Source organism: Cynara cardunculus (assembly GCF_001531365.2).
Source record: "Cynara cardunculus var. scolymus isolate 2C chromosome LG 6, CcrdV1, whole genome shotgun sequence".
NCBI lineage: Eukaryota > Viridiplantae > Streptophyta > Magnoliopsida > Asterales > Asteraceae > Cynara > Cynara cardunculus.
This window is the reverse complement of record NC_037533.1, coordinates 15175845-15198556: the sequence shown is the minus strand read 5'-3', so window position 1 is coordinate 15198556 and position 22712 is coordinate 15175845. Positions and strand designations below refer to the sequence as shown.

The 22712-nt window shown below is 35.2% G+C and overlaps 1 protein-coding gene across 3 annotated transcripts; it reads right to left on the bottom strand.

The window, feature by feature from the left end:
- Positions 1–6123: 6123 nt before the first annotated feature.
- Positions 6124–18487, bottom strand: LOC112513996. 3 transcript variants are annotated; one of them, XM_025120264.1, is made up of 8 exons: positions 18156–18487; positions 17765–17849; positions 11800–11841; positions 9742–9910; positions 8617–8669; positions 8285–8506; positions 7397–7443; positions 6124–6439 (listed from the first exon to the last, which is right to left on the bottom strand). In XM_025120264.1, the coding sequence occupies exons 1-8, from the start codon at positions 18386–18388 to the stop codon at positions 6382–6384; spliced, it is 909 nt and encodes a 302-aa protein (XP_024976032.1). In that variant the 5' UTR covers positions 18389–18487; the 3' UTR covers positions 6124–6381. The 3 variants fall into 3 exon arrangements, with proteins under 3 accessions (XP_024976032.1, XP_024976033.1, XP_024976034.1); XM_025120265.1 differs by having other exon boundaries at positions 18089–18464; XM_025120266.1 differs by lacking the exon at positions 18156–18487 and adding an exon at positions 18015–18035.
- Between the last annotated feature and the right edge of the window lie 4225 nt (positions 18488–22712).

Here is a 22712-nt window from a genome sequence, read left to right as displayed (position 1 = left end):
TATATATATATATATATATATATATATATATATATATATATATATATATATATATACCTTATATCTACCCCAAATGAGCAGAAAGAGTGTTTCAGTGTGAAAATCTCTAGCTTGTAAAAAGCCCATTCATGATCAACACTGGTTTGATATCGATTCAGTAGTTTAAGTTGTACTGAATTCCGTATGCTTGAAACCTAATTAATAAAAATACAAAAATGGTTCCGTTTTATGAATCATGAGTTTCGTCAGTGTTATTATTTCTTGTTACGAGTCACGTCAATTTATTTAAAGTGAATTTTGTCGGTATGATGAATTTGGTGAATTTAGTAAGCATGGGTGTTATTTGATCGGTCAATTTGGTTGTTAATGTTATCTGATCTACTAGTAACCAAACCAAATAAGGTTCGTTAAAAGTCTAATACCACTAGCTCCAATCATGAAATGTATCTGTTTTTCTATTCGTGTTATCTGAAATATGTGACATAACATATCATGTGATGACGACAAATTTCAGGGTTTTCAGTTTGTCGATGTGACTTTGTTTAAACCATGTCTCTATTAATCCCATGAGATCTTGGAGAACACTGAGGAATATTTGGAGATCAGCTGAGTCGAACTTTATAGAATTCAAGTAACAAACCTTTAAAAGGTTAGCTTACTGGGGTTTTTAGGGTTCCCATAAGTCAGTTTGAGTCCCTCTAAAACCACACAGAATATTCCTTGCTATTCTTCAATGCCTCATGAAATAAGTCGAAGTGCGTGCAAGCTGGTTTGAACACCTTCGATTAACAAAAAAGAAAGGTACGAGCATGAACTTGAAAATATAACAAGCGGAGTTTGAGTTTATAGTCGTGCTTTTTACTTGGTTGATGATTGTTTTCCAGTTCTTTCACGTTTCCTTGACAAAACTCGAATCTTCATTAAGTTGAATACGGACATGTATCAAGAAAACCCATTGAACTATTGAATCGAGTTGGAGTTTGGCCTAATTTCGTCAGGTCGACTTTGCTCTTCTTGGCTTATCGGGTAAGCACTTACCCGCATGATCACCACTCTCACTTGCCTTATGGAGTAACATTACTTGCCATCAAAATGGATAACCCGACAAACATTTATAACCCAGTAAGCACTTACCGGGTAAGAGTCATCACTCTCACTTACTGGGTAAGACTCTCGATTCTTGTCTTCCCTCTTACCGGGTAAGACTCTTGGTCCTTGTTATGTTCACCGATAAGACAATATACAAGGTAAGTGTATAGTAAACGGCCCCTTACTTAAATCTTTCAGTGAAGGCTTCAAATAAACCCAATGGATCTGTGGGAACGGTTGTTTTTCTCCTGTTGTTTTACCAGGTTTTGTCTTATCAAGTAATATTGTTGTGCATACGTTTTTCACTAATAACTTAGTTACTTTTCAGTTGAGTTTTAGGGGTCGTTTACCAAACACTTACCTGGGTAAACATTTACGAAGTCACATTACCTCACCGGATGAATATAGTAAAGACTAAGAATCTTACCCCGTAAAGGACCATGGACCATGAGTCTTACCCGGTAAGTGAAAGCGATGACTCTTACCACGGTAAGCGCTTACCGGGTGAATTGATGCATACAATGTCGTTTTGATTGACTAAAATCTTACCTTGTAAGTAAATAATAGTGTTATATTTTACCGGTAAGCACTTACCAGGTAAGTGTTTAGTAAACGGCCCCTAAAATCAAATTAATTAACACGATTAGTTACAAACACAGACAAAAGAAGTCAATATATGAAATGTTAATATTCAACTAATCATGTGTTGTTTCATATTATAAAACAATGTACGTGAAAGTACAGTGTTGTTTCACGATATGAAACAAAAAGTACACATTATAATTATTCACAATGCGAAACAATACAACATTTCCACATGTTTCGTTTCATTATATGAAACAATATAATAATTACTAGTTTTCACGATTCTCAACATTTTTGTGTTTCTTATTTGATTATTCCTGTTCAGGTTTTGTTCCGTAAACACATATATTTTTTAATGGAATTTCATCGAAATTGGTGTTTTTATTTAATAATAAAAAGAAAATGTGTTTGGCACATTTTTATAAAAAAAAAATGAAAATTTAGAATAAAATACAGAAACTAGGGGTGCTCAAAAACCCGACCAACCAAACCAATGCTAAATAATTTAACCTAAAGAAATCCTATGTCTAATCGAGTAGTAAAATTTTCAAACCGTAGGTATTGGGTTGATATTAGGTTGCTATTATTTGAACCCAACCCGATGAACCTGATATCCTTTTATTTCTTGGATTTAATATGATTGTTGAATTTCTATTAATATATATATTAGACAATTACACTATCACGTACGCTCTTCATATACACATATTTTTAATTTATTCACATCTTTATAGAACTCATTCGTATATATGTCTAGTAACTATGAACATATATATGTAAATTGAGAAAATTAACTGAATATGATATATGTTAGAAGTATGAATAAGTTGTATCAAATGGTTGATGATGAAAAAGAAATTATGAGTAGAGAAATAACATATTCAAGGTTAAGAGAATATTTTAATGTATCAAAGTATCAACCCGACCAACCCTTACGGTTTGGGTTGGGTTAAGATATTTCAAACTGCAAGTATTATGTTGGGTTATTCAAATGCCTTCAACCCGATCAACCCAATCCATGAACACCCCTAACAAAAACACATGATTTTTTATTATTTTAAAATCAGATACCTAACAAGAAATTTTTCATAAACTTTTTAACATCATCAATATTAATTTTACAATTTATTACTGTTGCCAATATATAGACACTACTGTTCATTTGTGATTTCAATACTAGACAGTACTGTAAACCCGTGACATATGGTTTCATTACCATTATACAGTGTAGGCTTGAGGTTTTAAAACACACCATTAATCCAATTCACTCTCATATTCTTGTATATCTCTTCATCTGCTACGATTTTCTAATGGATCCATCAAAGTCGCAATTCAACTGATTTTTCAATTTCTCTCGATCTTCATCCTACGATCCAAATAATGACCCATATGACGTAAATTCTCATATTCGAATGTACTCCCGATCCTAACTTTTCTATAACGAACCTCAACATTTTTCAATTATCAGTGTACTGAAATTCAAATTTCCCAAACTACCCTCTAAATATTTAAATGCCAATTTACCCAAATCCTATCAATACTCCTCAATTTCGAGAATTTTCTACACAGCCACATCTAGTGCAGGAGCAAGCAAGCGGTTCTAAAAACGAAAAAAAACCCGATGGACAACCAACGATGACATATTGTTGTGTAATGCTTTGCTCAACATAGGCAAACATGCAACAACTGGTACTGATTAAAGAAGCTAAATTTTTGGAACCGCGTAGTTGAATATTACAATGTGAATCCTAACACGAGTTCTTAAAAGAGTACGAAACGTCAAGCACTTCAGAATCGTTGTAGTAGATTCAATCATGTTGTTTCAAAGTTTGTTTGGTGTTACGAACAAATCCTACACTGTAGTGAAAGTGGGCTGAATGAATAAGAAAAAAAAAAAAAAAAAACAGAGCATTAGAGTATATCATTTGTTGGAAGGTTGACAATTTAGTTTCTTGCATGCTTGGGTTGAATTGCAGATACATGCAGACGTTGACATAGTAGAAGAGAACAAAAAATGATGGTTCGAGCCAATACACATCATCATCCTCAAATACAAACACAACGATCCCTGAGCTAACGTTGACTGCTCGTCCAAGAAATCTTTATTAACTAACTCTATCGACCATATCAACAAGGCGGTGAAAGAACAGTTCAATCTTGAGGCTGAAACAAGAGAAGCAGTGAAGAAATATACAGAAAAGCTATAAAAGAACGAGAGAGAAAAAGAAGAACGAGAGAAAAAAAAAAGGAAAAAAGAGAATAAAAGGCCAACTCAAAAAAGAAAGAATCGACAATCAAGTTGATGGAAATGGACCCATCAACTATGACAAGCAACAGTAAGAATCGTACGGTAAAAGAATTCGACAACTTTTAGATGGATAAAGATGTAATTGTAGTCGTGTTGCTTTATTAATCGTGCGTATTGGATTATATTATATGTCTTAGGAGTTGTTTGCTTACCTCTTAATAGTTTCATTAAGAGGCAATATTTGAATCGTTAAGAAGTAAATCGTGTTTGACAAAAAAATGTATGTCTATTAATGGTTCTAAAGTCCTCTGAATGATTTTGCATCATAGGGCTCACTTAACCATTAAGCGCCCTAATTTTATTATAAACAATTACCAAACAATTATATTTCATTTTACATTATATCATGAGAGTCTTTTAATCATTCTGATCACTTAATCATTTTGCACTAAACCATTCAGCAACTGCCAAACAACTTCTTAATATGTATAATTGTAATTTTAGGTAATTATAAAATTCAATATTTAAATTAATTTAACTATATTGTATTTATATTTTATTTAAAAAATAATATATATACATAAGTAGAATATTTCTTAAACAAGATTAATTAATTTAATTAAAAAAAATAAAATACAATGATTTATTCATTTAAGTATATTATTTATATAAAAAAATTAATTTATTTGAACAGTTATAAAAAAGGTGGTAATGTGAGTCACGTGGTTTGCAATATTTATAAGTATCAATCCTAAACTATAACGCAGTGTCTTATTGGTTTGAGTTTAACTTCAAATGTCAAAAATGTCTAAAGGTCACATGTTTAAATCCAATAAGAAACAAAAATCCCCTTGTGACTACGAATGTTCAAATGCGGTGATTCCGGACTACTTGCAAAGCAGGTGGTCGCCTGAGATTAGTCGGCTCGCATAACAAGTTGTATATCGAGGTTAATAAAAAAATGTCAATCGTATGTGAGATCAAAAATTGATTTTACGAGGAAGTCTATTTGCAATGCGTGTATGGATGCTCTTAGGGGAAAAATATGTCTCTCATGCGAGTTTTCCAATGTAATAAGCAAAATTTATATGTTCTAGTTTTCTTATTTTAATCATGTTTTTATTTGAATCCAAGTTTTTCTCTCTCTCTTTATATGTATATATTAGAGACATGATCAAACGAGTACATTACATATTTAAAAGAACACGAAAACAGACAAATCACGTTATTTTACATTAGTGATTAAAAAAAGTGTCCATGCAACTTGTGCCTCCGTCCTTAGGTCGCCGGGAAAAGTATGTGATGCTAGTGTAAAATCACATGTGATTCGTCAGTTTTTATGTTCTTTTAAATAAGTACCGTTCTCGTTTGATCCTCCATATATATATATATATATATATGTGTGTGTGTGTGTGTGTACATATATAGAGTTTGTTTCAAATGCAACTCATCACATTTGTACAACCATTGCAACCTAATAAATTGAAATATTTATGGAAATGATGAGAGTTTATTTATTATGATTTAAATATTTATGGAAGATGAATAAGGTACATTAATTATGATTAATATTTTATGTTAGGAAACGATCAAAACTTCTATGAAATTACATATTCATCAAATATTAGATTGAGTTGTATTGGTTGTACAAATGTAAGGGGCTACATAATAAACTCATCTGTATGTATGTATGTATGTGTATATATATATATATATATATATATATATATATATATATGTAGAGAAGCGTTCAAATAAAAACCACTCAATTTGTAAAAACCGTGAAAACTTCATTCAACCAATCATAATTTTTCATTTTGTTTATTTTTTTGTAATTATGAGAGGTTGATTAACCATTTTTATTGTGGAGGGCGTTAATCATGGATATTATCATATTCATTATTTTAATTTTAGATAAATACATGAAACAGTTTTATTAAAATTTCATTAGATATTATATGAAACAATTTCATAACCATTTATGAAACAAATTCATCAAAAAAGTATTCTATGAAATAATTTCATGAAAAAATTTCATAAGATTAAACAATGAAATCGACGTATGAGGGTGGTTTGTACGGTTTTTACAAATGATGGTGGTTTTCATTTGATCGATCGCTCATCTACTCCGTATATTCGCAGGGACATTTCTTATAATCTGAAAAGGCATTAGACCTCCGGTTCAACACAATGTTTTGGGAAGTCGAAAGATGGTTACAAAACTGGAGTAGGAAAAGAAATGCTACAATTTCACACAGGAATCCACTCAAAACATCATTTTCTATCTAGTTTTCATCAAATTATGCCATTTTCAACCATCCTACAGTGTAACGTCAAAAAATGGAAACATTTCTAACATCTCTCGACATCGCCCGTGAGACATGTTACTTCAAACGAGCATAATTGGGTCGAGGGAGACGATCGTGCGGGATTCTGCTCGTCATCTTCCAACGAAAACTTCAGGAAACAAAGTTAACATGCATTTCTTCTCCTACTTCAGAAAATATATCTCCCACCCTATGTGCAGGATACCGAGAACACAAAAATATTAAAGACGAAAACGTTTTAGCATTACCATTGGTCAAACCAAACGTACCCAGAAAATCCTACTCGAGAGTAGGGTCCACGGACCTTTTTGTTTCATCTACCTTGCTTTCAAACTTATGTAGAACTTGCAACTTCTTTTCACAAAATCCCTTTTTCTCAAAGCTTTTCATGGGAACATCTCTATTCCTAGGGGTGGATGTAAGATTTGCAATAAGCATACCCGCCCCAGGCCCTACCTCGTGGTGGATTTACTGGGTTTGTTTGGTTTAAGTAGGGTCCACGGAGGGTAAAACGTATGCAAATTATGTCTCCTCCTCCACCCCTAGGGGTAGAGAAGTTGTTTCTTGAAGACCCCGGCTTGCAAAAAATTTAGTTAGAACAATGATGTTATATTGACCTCTACTACATGACGTGTGGGGTCTAAGTATTGATTTGAATTTCGGCTATGGCAAAGGTTCAGCTTCGATTCCAAGAAACGTATGCTAGATAAACCATATTACCTAATATTTCAATATCGTTTATCTTGTGCTCCCTCTATCCTCCAAATAAATGCACCATTTCCTTTTTTGGTAAGTTTTCGATCCAGACTAACTTTTTTATCCATTAGCCAATCACTACTTTATATTTACTGTGCAGGAGTTGAACAAATATGTTTGTTTCTTTCTTCGTATTTTTACCAATAAAAGATAGGGGTTAGGTTCCGATCAGAAGGAGAGCTAAGAGGAGAAGCGTAAGAAGGGATCTCCACCCTTAGATGCACCGGATCAATCCCCGTATCAAGCCCAATTCATGGGTGGGTTTGAGATTAAAGGTGATCAAGAGTCCAGATCCCTTCTTACGCTTCTTACCTTAACTTTCCTTCTCACACGATCCTTCGCCTAAAAGATAGTTTCAAGATTCCATTAATATATGAGGATTTCCCGGTACCTGTTTTTGTCTATATTGACGTCTGTCAACCAAGCTGTTAAATAAACCTGCAAAATAACACAAAAGAAGTTCAAATGAGAGAGCAAATGGATCAAGCAGAAACCAACTTTCAAATTAATACAAATGGAAGCAAATTGCAGATGACCCTTTGGACAGTTGGAACTAGGAACTTGGAATACTGAGAGTAATCTGTTTTGAGGGTTATATTATATTGATACCAACTTGTAACACCCTAATCTTTAGGTTATAATTTCTAGCAAAATTTCGGCATGACACATTTGTAAATTCATGTTTTGCCATTTTTCTAGCCTGTCCACATGCATATGTATGCAAAAGCCACATATTTGGGATGTTATATTTACATACTACTAATGACAAAGATTATGCTCATACAGTTTCCACCGGAACAATAGTTGCAACTAAAGCATCATCTAAAAGAGTTCACTCGTTACATCATCCCATGATATCATGTACTAGTTTTTTTTTTTTTTTTTTAACTTACCACTACTACCGCCTGCACTTGGTCCTGAGATACAAGTCCACAAATAAAAACAAACCAGGCGTACTGAGGGACTATTTGTTAGCAGCTTAATGAGCTTAATGGGACTCACAGCTTATTCAGTCAGACTATTGGTAGTGGCTTAATGATATGGAAAGTGGCTTATTCAGTAAGCCTCTAAAAAGAGCTTAATGCAGAAAGCCAAGTTTTTTCCAAACCTTCCTTCCCAATTAAAAAAAAATGCTCGTTCCATCTATGAAAAAACCCTCCCAAACAAAAAACTTCCCGATCTATACAGACAGATTAATCCACGTAAAGAGTTTTATCCATACAAGACCTGATGAAAAACCATCCAAAGAGCTCCTAAGTCGTGCTTTCGAGTTCCATACCTGTAAGATATCAGAATCCGGTTGGCAATTGGATTCCACAGGAGCGTTAGATATATGAGCATATAACTTCTGAGGGGCTGATTCAGAAGCTTCATTACAATCCAAATCGCACCTACTTAAATTATCGAATTCCCCTTCATAAATTTCATCCGACCAACAGAGTCTTTTGATGATTGGATCTTCATTACTTCTAAGCGAGAGAAACTCTATCACAAGTAATCGCTGCACTTTCGTACTCAAACCACATGATATAAATCATATAAGCTACGTATTCTAACAAATGTTTATAGATAAACATATCTTGCAGTAGTTAAAACACATTCAAAATGTACCTTCAAATATAGTTCCAATTTGAACATCTGAACCAGTTCCGAAGCTGATTTCTCTAGCATCATTATAAACGAAAATCAGTGTTAAAAGAAGACGAAGATTTTGTCAGAACGATATAAAATTAATTTCAGATCAGATATCACCAAGGTTCTAAATGGCATGAGCCGTGTCATGGCATCAAGGTCAAGCCTCAAGCCTTACATGCCACAACGAGGATGCGGCGTTTTCAAAAGCATGGCATAAGGCGGAAAATTTGCATGTCATATATAATTATAAATATACAATAATACATATGTATTTTCTATTTAGTATTCAATGATATGATGATATTTAAAAAATCATACATCCTGGTATTATATGAAGAGTCTGTGATCAAATATTCAAGATAAAACTTGGAAGGGTTTTACAACTTCGTTTAAATAGTGAATCCGCGAGGACCGTGAAACTGTGTCTGTGAGTGATGCGATTATGTGAATCCGTGAAACTGTGAGTGATGCGATTATGTAAATCTATAAAAGTGTAAAATCTAAACTTCAAAGTAAAAATACAAAAGTTAAAAAATTTAAAACTAAAAGAACTGAAAAAGATCACACCTCATAATAAATGACACCGCCATGGCGTAAGTCATGCCTTACTCAAACGCTATAGGCCTTATAGTAACAACGGAGACACGTCTTATGCCATGGCGTGCCTTTTAGAACCCTGGATGTCACACAACAACACAACCAAGTATAGATCCTATACATCAGAAGATCATCAGACCCACCCACGTTCCAATAATGAAAGAAGGTGGGTCGATAAGAGAAGAAAAATAACACATAGAACGAGTAGAACTGAAACGAGAATACCGACCAATACATAACTGTCAAAAAGAATCATCGTACATGACCTTTATGTGTATTCTTGTAACATCCCAGGCCAACCGTACCAGATATCGCCGCTTTGTCCACACACTTGGACTCACGGTTCTGAAATGCATCTGGTAGAGGAGGTATTCCCCTCCCCAACTAATATGGGATCTTACAATCCACCCCCTTGGGAGCCCAGTGTCCTCGCTGGCACACTAGTCCGGTTCCCAGCTCCGATACCATTTGTAACAATTCTACAAAAGGACAATAGTGACATACCAAAAGAAGATATAGACCAAAAGGTAAAGACGGGTATCCCTCCACCATCACCGTTGTCATTTATGTCCTCAGAACTGTTAGAGAATTGTATAAGGGGACTACTGGTTCCCCCCTTAAGAAAACATCTCAGAGACGTACTTATGTTGACCATGTTAACTACTGTAGCCACCTGCAGATTATAATACAAATGAGTACAATACTCTTTAAACAATCCCTGTTGAAGACCTAACTGAAAGTGATTAAAAAAGAAAAATAGAGAGCTAAATCATGGAGCATAATTAGGACATGGAAGCCGAATGCATGCTCACTGCTACGGTTCAGAATGGTGTGAGGCGTGGCGTGGCGTGGCGGCAAGGTCAAGCCCTAACACACCACGGCAAGGACGCGGCGTATTTCAAGGAGTGACATGAGGCGACAAATTTGTATGTCATATACAGAATTATACGTATATACATATGTTTTCTATATATTATTCAATCAACTAATGATATTAGAAATTTTTTACATTCATATTAGGAGAAAAATCATATCGATTATTATTGTAAATATAGTCTTTGATTAAGTATTCAAAGTAGAATTTAGAAGGGTAATTTTACAACTTTTTAATTGTGAGTTTGTGACATGTATGAATTTGTGAAATTGTTAGTGATGTGATTAGATAAATATATAGAAGTGTAAAACCTAAAGTTAAAAGTGTAAAAACACAAAAACTAAAAAAATAATTATTTTTGAAAAAGTCACGAAATATAAAAAATGCATGCCATGGCCACGCCTTACATAAAAGTTATAGGCTTTATCATAACGACATAGAGGCGTCTTACGCCTATCTGTCAATTGTTTTTTCTTCATTCTTAAATAGACACGAAACTTACTATTTCTAATTTTCTGTCCACAATATGATTGAAATGATTACACGGGATAAGAAACTCAGTAGAGTTTAGAACCTCAAGCATCTTATAATCCTACTGAAAGGTTAAATGGGAAATTCCCAACTCGTGTATATTTACACCCCTTTAACTTTAGCAGCACAAAAGACTTCACAATATGCACATCAGGTATGTCTAAGAAGAAGAAGCTATTATTCTCTGCTGATTAATTCTAATTGATTTTTATTTCTGTTATCCAACTTCTTTTGTTTAAATTGATCTAGTGATTCTTGTACAAGCCATATGTAAAGAATAACTTTTATATTAAACAGACAGTTCCAACTTCCAAGGCTTGAAGTCCATATTGTGTGTTGATGAACACCTTTGGTGTAAGATCTCACATCCATTGGGTAGGGCAAGAAAGGGACCAGATACTTCCTCTATCAGATGCATTTTAAAACCGTGAGTCCAGGTGTGCACAAAGCGGACAATATCTACTACGGCTAGTCTAGGATGTTACAAATGGTATCAGAGTCCGGAACCAGACTGGTGCGCTAGTGAGAACGCTAGTGAGAACGTTGGGATCCCAAGGGGAGTGGATTGTAAGATCCCCCATCGGTTGGGGAATGAACAAAAGTTTCCTTATAAACGGATACCTCCTCTATCAGACGCGTTTTAAAACCATGAGTCCAAGTGTGGACAAAGCCGACAATATCTGGTACGGTTAGTCTGGGATGATGCATTTGGTGCTTGCACTTGCCCATCCACCAGAATTCATCAACACTTTCCCTAACATACAAACGAGGTCAAAGAATACAGCGTAATAAACTACCAGTAGTTACATATCTCTATTCAGCTTTTAAAATGCTTTGATTAGCCTACTTCCTATTCCCAAGGGAAAATGTGCTTTGATAAGCCTGCTTCCTATAAAGTGGTCTATTCGATGCCCCTGCATACAGCCATCAATGCAGAAGATACACACAAATACATATGTAGGTATGTACGTATATTTATACATATGTGTGTGTGGGTATATGCTTATATGTATGCATATACAATGCATTTGTATCTAATCTTTGTTGGTTTTGGTTCTTGCTTTCATTTGATTGATTTATGTTTACCATGTTTAGCAATGGAAGCTGAATTCTACTCTGACATAGTAACATAATAGATGTTTATGAAGTGCACCTACCATGTCTTTGTACGAAGACACGAGTTTATCATGATGAAGAACCTACAAGAAACAAGCATAACATTAGGTTGGATCCAAAATATAGAACACATAAAATATATGATAATGGTAATACCAAAATCATCAAGATGTTACTAATGGAACTTCTCGATTTGGGATTAAAACCGAAGCTCCATTCTTTGAATTTAAGATGATCATGCTTCAATCTCCAATTCCAAGTAATGGAACTTATCGGCCCAAAGATACCTTAGGAATATCCAAAATTGAGTCTACTATGCGTACAGACAAGATCAAGAAAGAGCTAGCGTTACATGGAATTGTTCAGATACTCTACTTGGGTTACAGTCAGGAGCACAGGCCCTAGTAGGTCCTGTGCACCCACTCTTGTAAATGTGTTTGAAACACACCCCAAGAATCCGAGTAAATAATAATATTAGTTTGACGCGGAATGGAATTAATATTTTAATTAAGCGTAATTAATCACGAACGAAAAGAAACGAGACAATAAGTAAAATAGACACAAGGAATTACGTGGAAACCCAAATCGGGAAAAACCACGGGCGGAGGAAGCCGAGAACCAATTCACTATATGTTGAAGTGTTTACAAGGTTGGAATAGAAAAATACAATACAAAGGATTTTGTATGTATGTATTTTTTGTGAAAGAATGTGTTTTTGGGGGTGATACACAAATAAAGAATCAACTCTCCTTTTATAGGCACATTTTAGTTGTGAAAGCATGCAACCATAATTCTTCAAAGTTAGGCACCGTATTCCAATTATCCATGTGGCCACTATATTTGACTTTGTATGCAGCCTTCTTTGCATTTGCAGTAGATTTCTTTGACATATTGAAAGCATGTTCACAATCTCCACCTTGATTTCAAAATGCAGAGAAATGATCAACTCATCAAAATTTCCCAAATTCCATAAGATCCTGCAATCACCATATAGAGAAAAAATTGATTCCGAAAAGTTAAAATACTTCCTCCACCTCGAGCCTTTCAGGCTCAACTGCGATCAGAAACACCCACCAAGTCCAAACATAATTTAAACTTGGCTATAGGAAGACTTTTAGTGAACATATCAGCGGGATTRTAATCTGTATGAATTTTATCCACGACACAATCACCTTTTTCAATGATATCCCGCACAAAATGATAACGAATATCAATATGCTTTGTTCGGTCATGAAACATTTGATCTTTACTCAAGAAGATAGCACTCTGGTTGTCACAGAAAACTGTGGTCACCTCTATTCTATCGTCGAGTTCTCCAAATAATCCCTTCAACCAGATATCTTCCTTAACTGCTTCTGTAATCGCCATGTATTCTGCCTCAGTAGAAGACAGTGCAACTGTAGACTGCAACTGGGCTTTCCAACTAATAGCACAACCATTTAGAGTAAACACATACCCTGTAATTGATCTTCGTTTATCCAAATCTTTGCCATAATCTGAATCAACATATCCAAACACCCCAGTGTTAGATTTACCAAAGTGTAAACACATAGAAGACGTACCGCGCAAATAACGAAAAATCCACTGCACTGCTTTCCAATGTTCTTTCCCCGGGTTCGCCATGTATCTACTAACCATGCTAACAGCATAAGCCAAATCAGGACGCGTACAGATCATAGCATACATCAAAGATCCAACAGCACTAGAGTATGGAACACGTGCCATGTAAGCCATATCAGTCTCAGTAGTAGGACTCAAAGCGGATGATAGCTTGAAATGAGCTCCAAAARGTGTGTTAACAGGCTTTGCTTCATGCATACTGAAGCGTCTTAGGACTTTCTCAATATAACCTTTTTGAGAAAGATGTAAGACCCTAGACTTCCTGTTACGAACAATTTCCATACCTAAAATCTTTTTGGCAGCTCCTTAAGTCCTTCATTTCAAAATCAGCTTTCAACTGGTCTTTTAACTTCTRAATCTCCTTCATATCTTTTGCTGCGATTAACATGTCATCCACGTACAAGAGCAGGTAGATCTTTGAACCATCGTCACCGGTTTTGTAATAAACGCAACTATCATAGGTGCACCTGCTGAATTTGTGACTGGTCATGAAAGAATCGAACCTCTTGTACCATTGTCTAGGAGACTGCTTGAGGCCATAGAGAGATTTCTTTAATTTGCATACGTAGTCCTCCTTGCCAGGGACTACAAAACCTTCAGGTTGTTGCATGAAAATCTCTTCCTCAAGCTCACCATTTAAGAAAGCTGTAGTAACGTCTAGTTGCTCCAATTCGTAATCATTAGAAGCAACTAACCCCAAMAATGCACGGATAGAAGTGTGTTTGACAACTGGGGAGTAAATGTCAGTATAATCAATGCCTGGGATCTGACTGTAGCCTTTAGCTACCAATCGAGCCTTGTACCTTGGTTTCTCTTTCGGGCTGACAGGTTCTTTGATCTTGTAGACCCACTTGCATTTGACTGGTCTTTTACCTTTTGGAATAGGAACTATCTCCCAAGTACCATTTCTTTGCAGGGATTCCATCTCACTTTGCATAGCGATCATCCAATCACTTGAGTCTTCAGATTTGATAGCCTCGTCATAATTTGCAGGCTCCATTCCGGACTCAATGTTATCAGCAACAATAAGAGCATAAGCAACCAAATCAGCTTCAACATACTTCTTTGGAGGAACAATCTGTCTTCTCGGTCTATCTCTTGCAATACTTGGAGTAGTAGCTTGTGGTTGTGAAGGTGTTGGATCCTCACCAACAACATGCTCATCCGATGAAGAATAATCTTGATGCTGATTTGGACTCTGATTAGTGGTAGGTGAAGTAGGAAGCTCCACCTCCATTTTAGCTTTCTCTTTACTTGCTTCAGATAATGCTTCTGTACTTTTAGAAGGGTCGGCAATTGGTTGAATCATTGCAGACTCATCAAAAGTAACATCTCTTGAGATGATAACTTTCTTTAGATCAAAGCTCCACAACTTGTAACCTTTTACACCCGGATTATACCCAAGAAAGACACATTTAAGTGCCCTTGGCTCTAACTTCCCGTTGTCAACTCGTGCATACGTTGGACACCCAAACGGTTTCAAATCTGAATAATCGGCAGGTTTACCGGACCATAACTCAAACGGGGTTTTCTTCTCAATTGTCGTGACGGTGATCGGTTAATAACATAACAAGCAGTCGAAGCAGCCTCAGCCCAAAAAGACTTTGGTAACTTGGAATTAGACAGCATACAACGGACCTTCTCCATAATGGTGCGATTCATCCTTTCGGCTACACCATTTTGTTGAGGTGTATGGACTACTGTGCGATGACGAGTAATGCCTTCTTTTCGGCAGTAGGCATTGAACTCTTCTGAGCAGAACTCCAGTCCATTATCCGTACGCAGATACTTTACCGTCAAAYCTGACTGCTTTTCAACATGAACTTTCCAATCTCTGAAAGTAGAGAAAACGTCTCCCTTATGCTTTAGAAAGAAACACCACACCTTTCTTGAGAAATCATCTATAATAGTGAGCATATATATAGCTCCACCTTTCGAAGCAACTCGAGYTGGTCCCCATAAATCCGAGTGAACATAATCGAGTGGCCCTTTCGTCGTGTGAATGCCACTCATAAATCGCACTCGTTTTGCCTTGCCGTAAATACAATCTTCACAGAATTCTAATTCTACCACCTTCTRATTACCAAGTAAACCTCTTCGACTCAATTCTGACATGCCTTGAAAACTCATGTGGCCGAGTCGAAGGTGCCAAAGACGGGACTGATCTGGTTCTGAGAGTGACTTTGAAGCGACAGCAACATCACTYGAAATTGTTTGCCCTTCGAGAAAGTAAAGATCTGAGGTTTTTCGTCTGGCCCTCAGTGAGTCAGAGTCATTTTTGAAAACTCTGAGAACTCCAGCTTTACCGGCAAACTCATAACCCTTTTTATCAAAGGTGCTGAGTGATAACAAATTTCTTCTAAGGTCAGGGACGTATCGAACATCCCCAATGGTTCGGATGACTCCATCATACATTCGGATTCTGACAGAACCRTGTCCAACAACTGGACATGTAGAGTTGTTGCCCATCAAAACATAACCATGGTTAACCTTTTCAAATGTGTAAAACCAACTTCTGTTGTGACACATATGAAAAGTACAACCAGAGTCGAGAATCCATTCATCAGAAGAATCCAGTTCATCTGAATAAACTGTTAGAAGTTCTCCAATACAACCGGCCTCTGCTACATCAGCTTCAGCCGAAGTACTTGCCTTTTTGYTGTCTGCCAACCTCTCCTTGTTTTTCAGTTTAAAACATTCGTCGATAATATGTCCCTTTTTGTGGCAATAGTTGCAAAACTTCTGYTTGCCTTTAGACTTGGATCTGCCTCGTTGGAAGTTTTTACCTTTGTCCGTTGTTCTGCCTCTGGCATTTAATCCTTCGGCCTTTGTTTCTGTTCCACCTGTAATCTGCWTCATYTTCTCCTTAGAGTCTAAGGCTGTAAGAACTTCATCTAACACAAGAGTGTCGCGGCTATAGATGATAGTATCCCGAAAATGGCTGTAGGATTCGGGCAATGATGACAACAAGAATAAAGCCAAATCTTCATCCTCGTACTGGACATCCATGTTCTCCAAGTTATTTACTAACTCTTTGAACATGGAAATGTGATCGGACAGAGAGCCACCTTCCATCATCTTGAGATTAAACAGTCGCTGCTTCAGATGCAGCTTGTTGGGTAGGCTCTTCGTCATTAGTAACTGCTCCAATTTCAGCCATAGTGAAGCCGCAGAAGTTTCCTTCAGAACATCTTGCAATACATYGTTAGATAGATGTAAGCGGATTTGAGATAAAGCCTTCAGACCACGCATCTCCTTTTCTTCGTTTGTCCATGATGCGGGCATTTTGTCAACGCCCARCAACGCCTGATGTAGATCCATCTGGATGAGAACATCCCTCATCTTGACTTGCCATAAAGGGAATCTGGTGTTTCGATCCAGTAACGGGATATCGAACTTCATCGAAGACATGATTAAACGCTTAAAATAATAATTCCAACAAACTAATATTAAAACCCGGATGCTCTGATACCAATTGTTGTAAATGTGTTTGAAACACACCCCAAGAATCCGAGTAAATAATAATATTAGTTTGACGCGGAATGGAATTAATATTTTAATTAAGCGTAATTAATCACGAACGAAAAGAAACGAGACAATAAGTAAAATAGACACAAGGAATTACGTGGAAACCCAAATCGGGAAAAACCACGGGCGGAGGAAGCCGAGAACCAATTCACTATATGTTGAAGTGTTTACAAGGTTGGAATAGAAAAATACAATACAAAGGATTTTGTATGTATGTATTTTTTGTGAAAGAATGTGTTTTTGGGGGTGATACACAAATAAAGAATCAACTCTCCTTTTATAGGCACATTTTAGTTGTGAAAGCATGCAACCATAATTCTTCAAAGTTAGGCACCGTATTCCAATTATCCATGTGGCCACTATATTTGACTTTGTATGCAGCCTTCTTTGCATTTGCAGTAGATTTCTTTGACATATTGAAAGCATGTTCACACCCACTCAATTGATTTTCACAAGTAGAATTTCTTTTTGGGTGTGAAAGGCGTACACGCTAAATTTTGAGGGGTTATCCGGGATATTAGAAAATAAAAGGGACATAACCAAAAAACTTAAACTTAAGATCACCAAAGACCCTAAGAAAATCCCTCAAAATCACCAAAGAACTTACAAAATCCCTCGAAATCACCAAAAAAACTTAAAAATCCTCGAAATCAACTAAAAAACTTAAAAAATAACCCTTCAAATGGTGGAATTCAGCTAAAAAGACATTGGGCAACTTCGTGGTCCTTTGATCCACCTAAAGGTGCACCGCTCGGCAAAAATCCTAGGACCGCGGCTGGTTATGGTTACAAGTTCACATGCTACTACACAACATAAAGAACACAACTGGAACCAACAGGTAAAAATACAATCAATCACCTGTTGCTTTAATAACTTCCAGCAAGCTTTTTTCTGAATGTCAGGCATATCACTCAAAACACCCAACTCCATATCCTTCATGTACCTGTAGCAAACAACCCTCAAGAAATGAAATCCATAAATAGCATATCAAAGGGCAAAGACCCCCATTGGGACATCATATGGCATAACTAGAAATCGAAATGTGGATATGTAATTAAAAACTATAACTGATTATGAACATTCCTATACACAGGCAATCTCTAAGTACCCTTTTCACATGAGCAGATACGGAGATCATGATATCCTGGTAGTAGAAAGTTTTGAAACTTGTAAACATATAACCTTATTCTCATGAGCTGTCATAAACGTGTATTAATCGATATTGCATGTAAGGTGTTTGAGAAAATGCCTCTGAGAAAGATAAGCATTGACGATGGAAGTGGAGTGTGATCTCGCAGTTGAAGATGAAGAGAACCATTCTTGTCTGAGCGAATTCAATCTAGACCATTGGTTTTTCATATTTCTCTGTGCTGCAGGTCTCCATAGTCGGCTTACCGAAGATGGTGAAGATTTGGCTTCAGAATTCTGAACGCTTTGGTGGGTTGTTTCAGATAAAGAAAGAGAAGAAACTCTTGATTCCATTTCAGTATTCGATCTTTCAATTCATTCACTGGATTTCTGTTCTGAAACCAAATATGACACGAAGAATGTTTTGCTGAGCAAACTATTCAAAATAGCAGCGGCACTGTTGGAAGCCCAAACACGAAGAATGTTTTGCTGAGCAAACTATTAAATTTAGAGTAAATTACATGATTGGTCCCTGTAGTTTACACAAGTTCACATAGTGTGTCCCCAAATTAAAATAATTATGAAAATCATCCCTATGGTTTATATTTTCTTATGTCTTTAGTCCCTTGCTCTAACATCCTTAAATGGTTCTATCAACTCAGTTAGTTTAGAAGGATATTTTAATTATTTTAGTAATTTAATTTACTTTTTATTTTCTAATAAAACAACAGGGACCAAGAATGTAAATCTACTTTTTATTAAAGGCACGTGAGACCAAGAATGTAATTTACTCTATCAAATATATATATATATATATATATATATATATATATATATGGGCTATTCAAGGGAGAACTGAGTTGTTTATGGTAACTGTGAGAACCAATATTAACCACAAATCAATAGATAAATTAGGAAATTTATAAATTTGGTAATTTTAAATTAAAATCTTAATGCAATGATATTTTTGGTATTTTAAAACTCTCATCTCTCCTCTCTCCTCTCTTCTCTCTCCGGCCACCGTTCTCCGGCTTCTGGTCACCGTCCTCCGGTAATACCACTATGATACCACTGTGATACCTAAAAATATTGACTCTGTTAAACAAAAGATACATTGTGATACCTAATCATATATAAGATGCATAGTGATACCACTGTGTTACATCTTCGATCGACCACACAAACGACATCAATGTAATACCCAAGCACATATATGATGCATTGTGATACCATTGTAGTATCACCGGAGGACGGTGGCCGGAGGACGGTGGCCGGAGAGAGAAGAGAGGAGGGAGGAAAGTTTTAAAATACCAAAAATATCCTTGCATTAATATTTTAATTCAAAATTGCCAAAATTATAAATTTCCTAATTTATCTATTGATTTGTGGTTAATATTGGTTCTCACAGTTACCACAAACTAATTAGTTCTCATTTGATTAGGCCTATATATATATATATATACTAGTTGTGTACCTGCATAATACGACGAAATATAAATTTTATTTAAATGTAAGCGAGAATATCGATTGACAATTACAACAAATAAACACATTGTCATAGAAAAACCAAGTCAAAAGGAAAACTTTTGTCCTTTCAGTTTGAATACGAATATGTTATTTTGAATGAATATTATATGAACTGGAATTGTTGGATTACAATATTCTCTTTGTTGTAACATTTGTTGTCCCTAGATTTTAAATACAAACATAGGCATGGTGGTTTTTTGCCTACACTTGTAATTTACAAAATGACATTCGAAATTATGTTTGAATAAACTGGAAAATAAGATCATCTGTAAGAAATTCATTGAGATATTGTTCGAAACGTTCATATAGAGAGTGAGTGAGAGAGCGATGAAGAAGGTAGTCGACGATTTGATAGGAATCGTGGAGACTAAAAGTGAGTCCGCCACAGAAACTCAATCGTAAGAGCTAGAAGAGGAAACTTTGGGAGCTGAATCATCATTATTTGGAGCAGAAATTATCAATCTAGGAACATAAGGTCTTTGAATTTTGAATTTTGGAAAAATCTAGGTTTTGGTCAATGGGTTTTCTAAAAGGAAACTGAAAACTCTGGAGGAGATAAAAAATATTGTGAACATACCAAACTTGGTTTTTAAAGATTGTTTTAAAACCATGCATTAACACCTTGTACATCATGCTTTACATATTGTAATTAAGAGATTTCTTTAATTCATGCATAAAATGCTAGTACTTTATGTTTTACTAGAAGAGTACTCGTGCAATGCATCAAGACACATTTTCATTGCAATGTTTCGTTTTATTTTTTATCCATGTCGATATAATACGATTTTATGTGGTTTTGAGAAAGCGATAATGTTCTTATTTTTTAATAAAATATAAATTTGAAAATGTTATATAAAATTTGCAAAACATATATCAATATTAGTACAAATTAACTATTTAAAAGTTTTTATTTGTATATTTTTTTAATTCAATTTTTTATTATAATTTAATTTAACGTAACGAAGTAACTTAATTTAGGTTTAATAATATATTTTTTTCATAAAGATAATAATTAAGTATTCTGTTAAAACTCAATAATTATTCTAATTATATTTTAAAATGAGATGTTTATCCTTTATTTGATTATGTTTATCCACAGTTAGTTACACTATTTCAAACATAAAGCTTTAATAAGTTGTACTTATGCACAGTTTACTTGTAATTTTGAATTTTCAAGTAATATGAATCAATAAACAGTACTTAATACATAAAAAAATGGTTTTTAAAAGTTCTTATCAAATGCTTTATAATATAGTATAGATTAGTTATACTTAAGACTTTGATGTAAATGCTTATTAATGTAGTATTGATATAGATACCCACATTGACCATGTCCCTCCTCCCTCCCATCTTCATGTCCCCCACCCTTATCCCACATGAACCTTCGTCGACTTTCTGCATTCCGGCCACCGTTGCAGACCCTACTTCGGTAAACCATGCCCACCATATAGCAGAACTTTCACCACCGTGTCCCCAGTTCCATCTCCTCCCCCATTGTTTAGATTTGTTTGTGTGTCTATATATATGTATATGTGTGTGTCTATATATATATATATATGTGTGTGTGTGTGTGTGTATGTGTGGAGGGAGGGATTTAAAAGATGAAAGTTGCAGGTGTTAGTGGGTAGTGTTGTATGTGTATGGTTCACTGGCGAAGACCATGCCGGAGACGGAGATGGAAGTCGAAACAGTGAAGAAAAAGCTTCGAAGGTCACCATTATCGATCTCCAAAAAAGCTCCGAAAGTTGAAATGGTGAAGAAAAATTTCGATATTGATCGGTGGTAGAACCTGCAAAAACTCTTGATAGAAAGGACCTGAAAAAATGGTTAAAACTTGCAAATCGATCAAAACCCTTTGATTAAAACTAGGGGTGTTCCATCTCCATCAAAACCTGCAAATGGTGGTGGTGGGAGGTGTGTGATGGTGATTGAAAGGAGGTGAGGGAAGCTTTGGTGAAGAGGGGTGTGTGTGTGTATATATATATATATATATATATATATATATGTATACATATATATATAGAGAGAGAGAGGGGGTGTGGAGGTTTAAACGAGAACACTTTCATTTTACAAGAACATGAGAACATCCTTATCACATGTGCTAATACACTTGAGGGGACTTGGTGGTGATAACAGTGTGAGAGTAAAGTGATCAAAGGCATGTGAAAATGTAAACCATAGGGACGTTGTCCATAATTATTTTGATTGAGGGACATACAGCGAAGAAGTAGACATGGTACGAACGGGATTGAGAAGGAGCTCTTCCCTTTGTGTGGTGTATTATAGCACAGTCTGTGACTATGTTTTTCCGTTGGTTGATGTTGCGTATTGCACACTTGTTATATTTGTTTATATAGTRTTAGTTCTATAACGAATTTCAAGCGCCTATGAATTAGTTCCAAGAAAGCGGCCGTTCACGTCAGGAATCAAGGTTTTAGTGTAAACCATAAAGACCAATCATGAAATTTACTCTAAATTTTATAAACCATAAAGTGAATTACACTGGTAGTCTCTACGGTTTGCTTAGATTTTATATTTGGTCCCTAAAATAAACTATTTGATGGTCCCCAACTTTTCAATTTCATAACACTAAAGATCTTAGAGTTACTACTGTCAGCTGACAACCGTTGGGAAAGACAAATCAGCCTTGGACAAAGTACAAGGACCAAAAGCGTAATTCACTCTAAATTCACATTTAAAAAAATATCAATAATATTTTAATTACGGTTAAAAACTGATCACTATATCAATTTCATTGTTGTATCTTATTTATAAATATCTGGTAATTCAATTTAATAATGTTTTAACTTTTTAAATGTAATTATTTTATTCATAACAAAAAAATATATTTACCCTACAGATTTTTTTTAATTATATATATAAAGAGAGAGGGGGGGATGAGTTATTATACAAACTTTTACATTTGTACAACCAATACAACTCAATCTTAACCGTCCATTTAATTTGATGAATATGTGATTTCATAAAAAATTTGATTATTTCCTAATATAAAATATTGATCATAATTAATGTATCATATTCATCTTTCATAAATATTCAAATCATAATAAATGAACTCCATCATTTTTATAAATATTTCAATTAATTAGGTTACATTGATTGTACAAATGGACATGGTTGCATTTAAAAT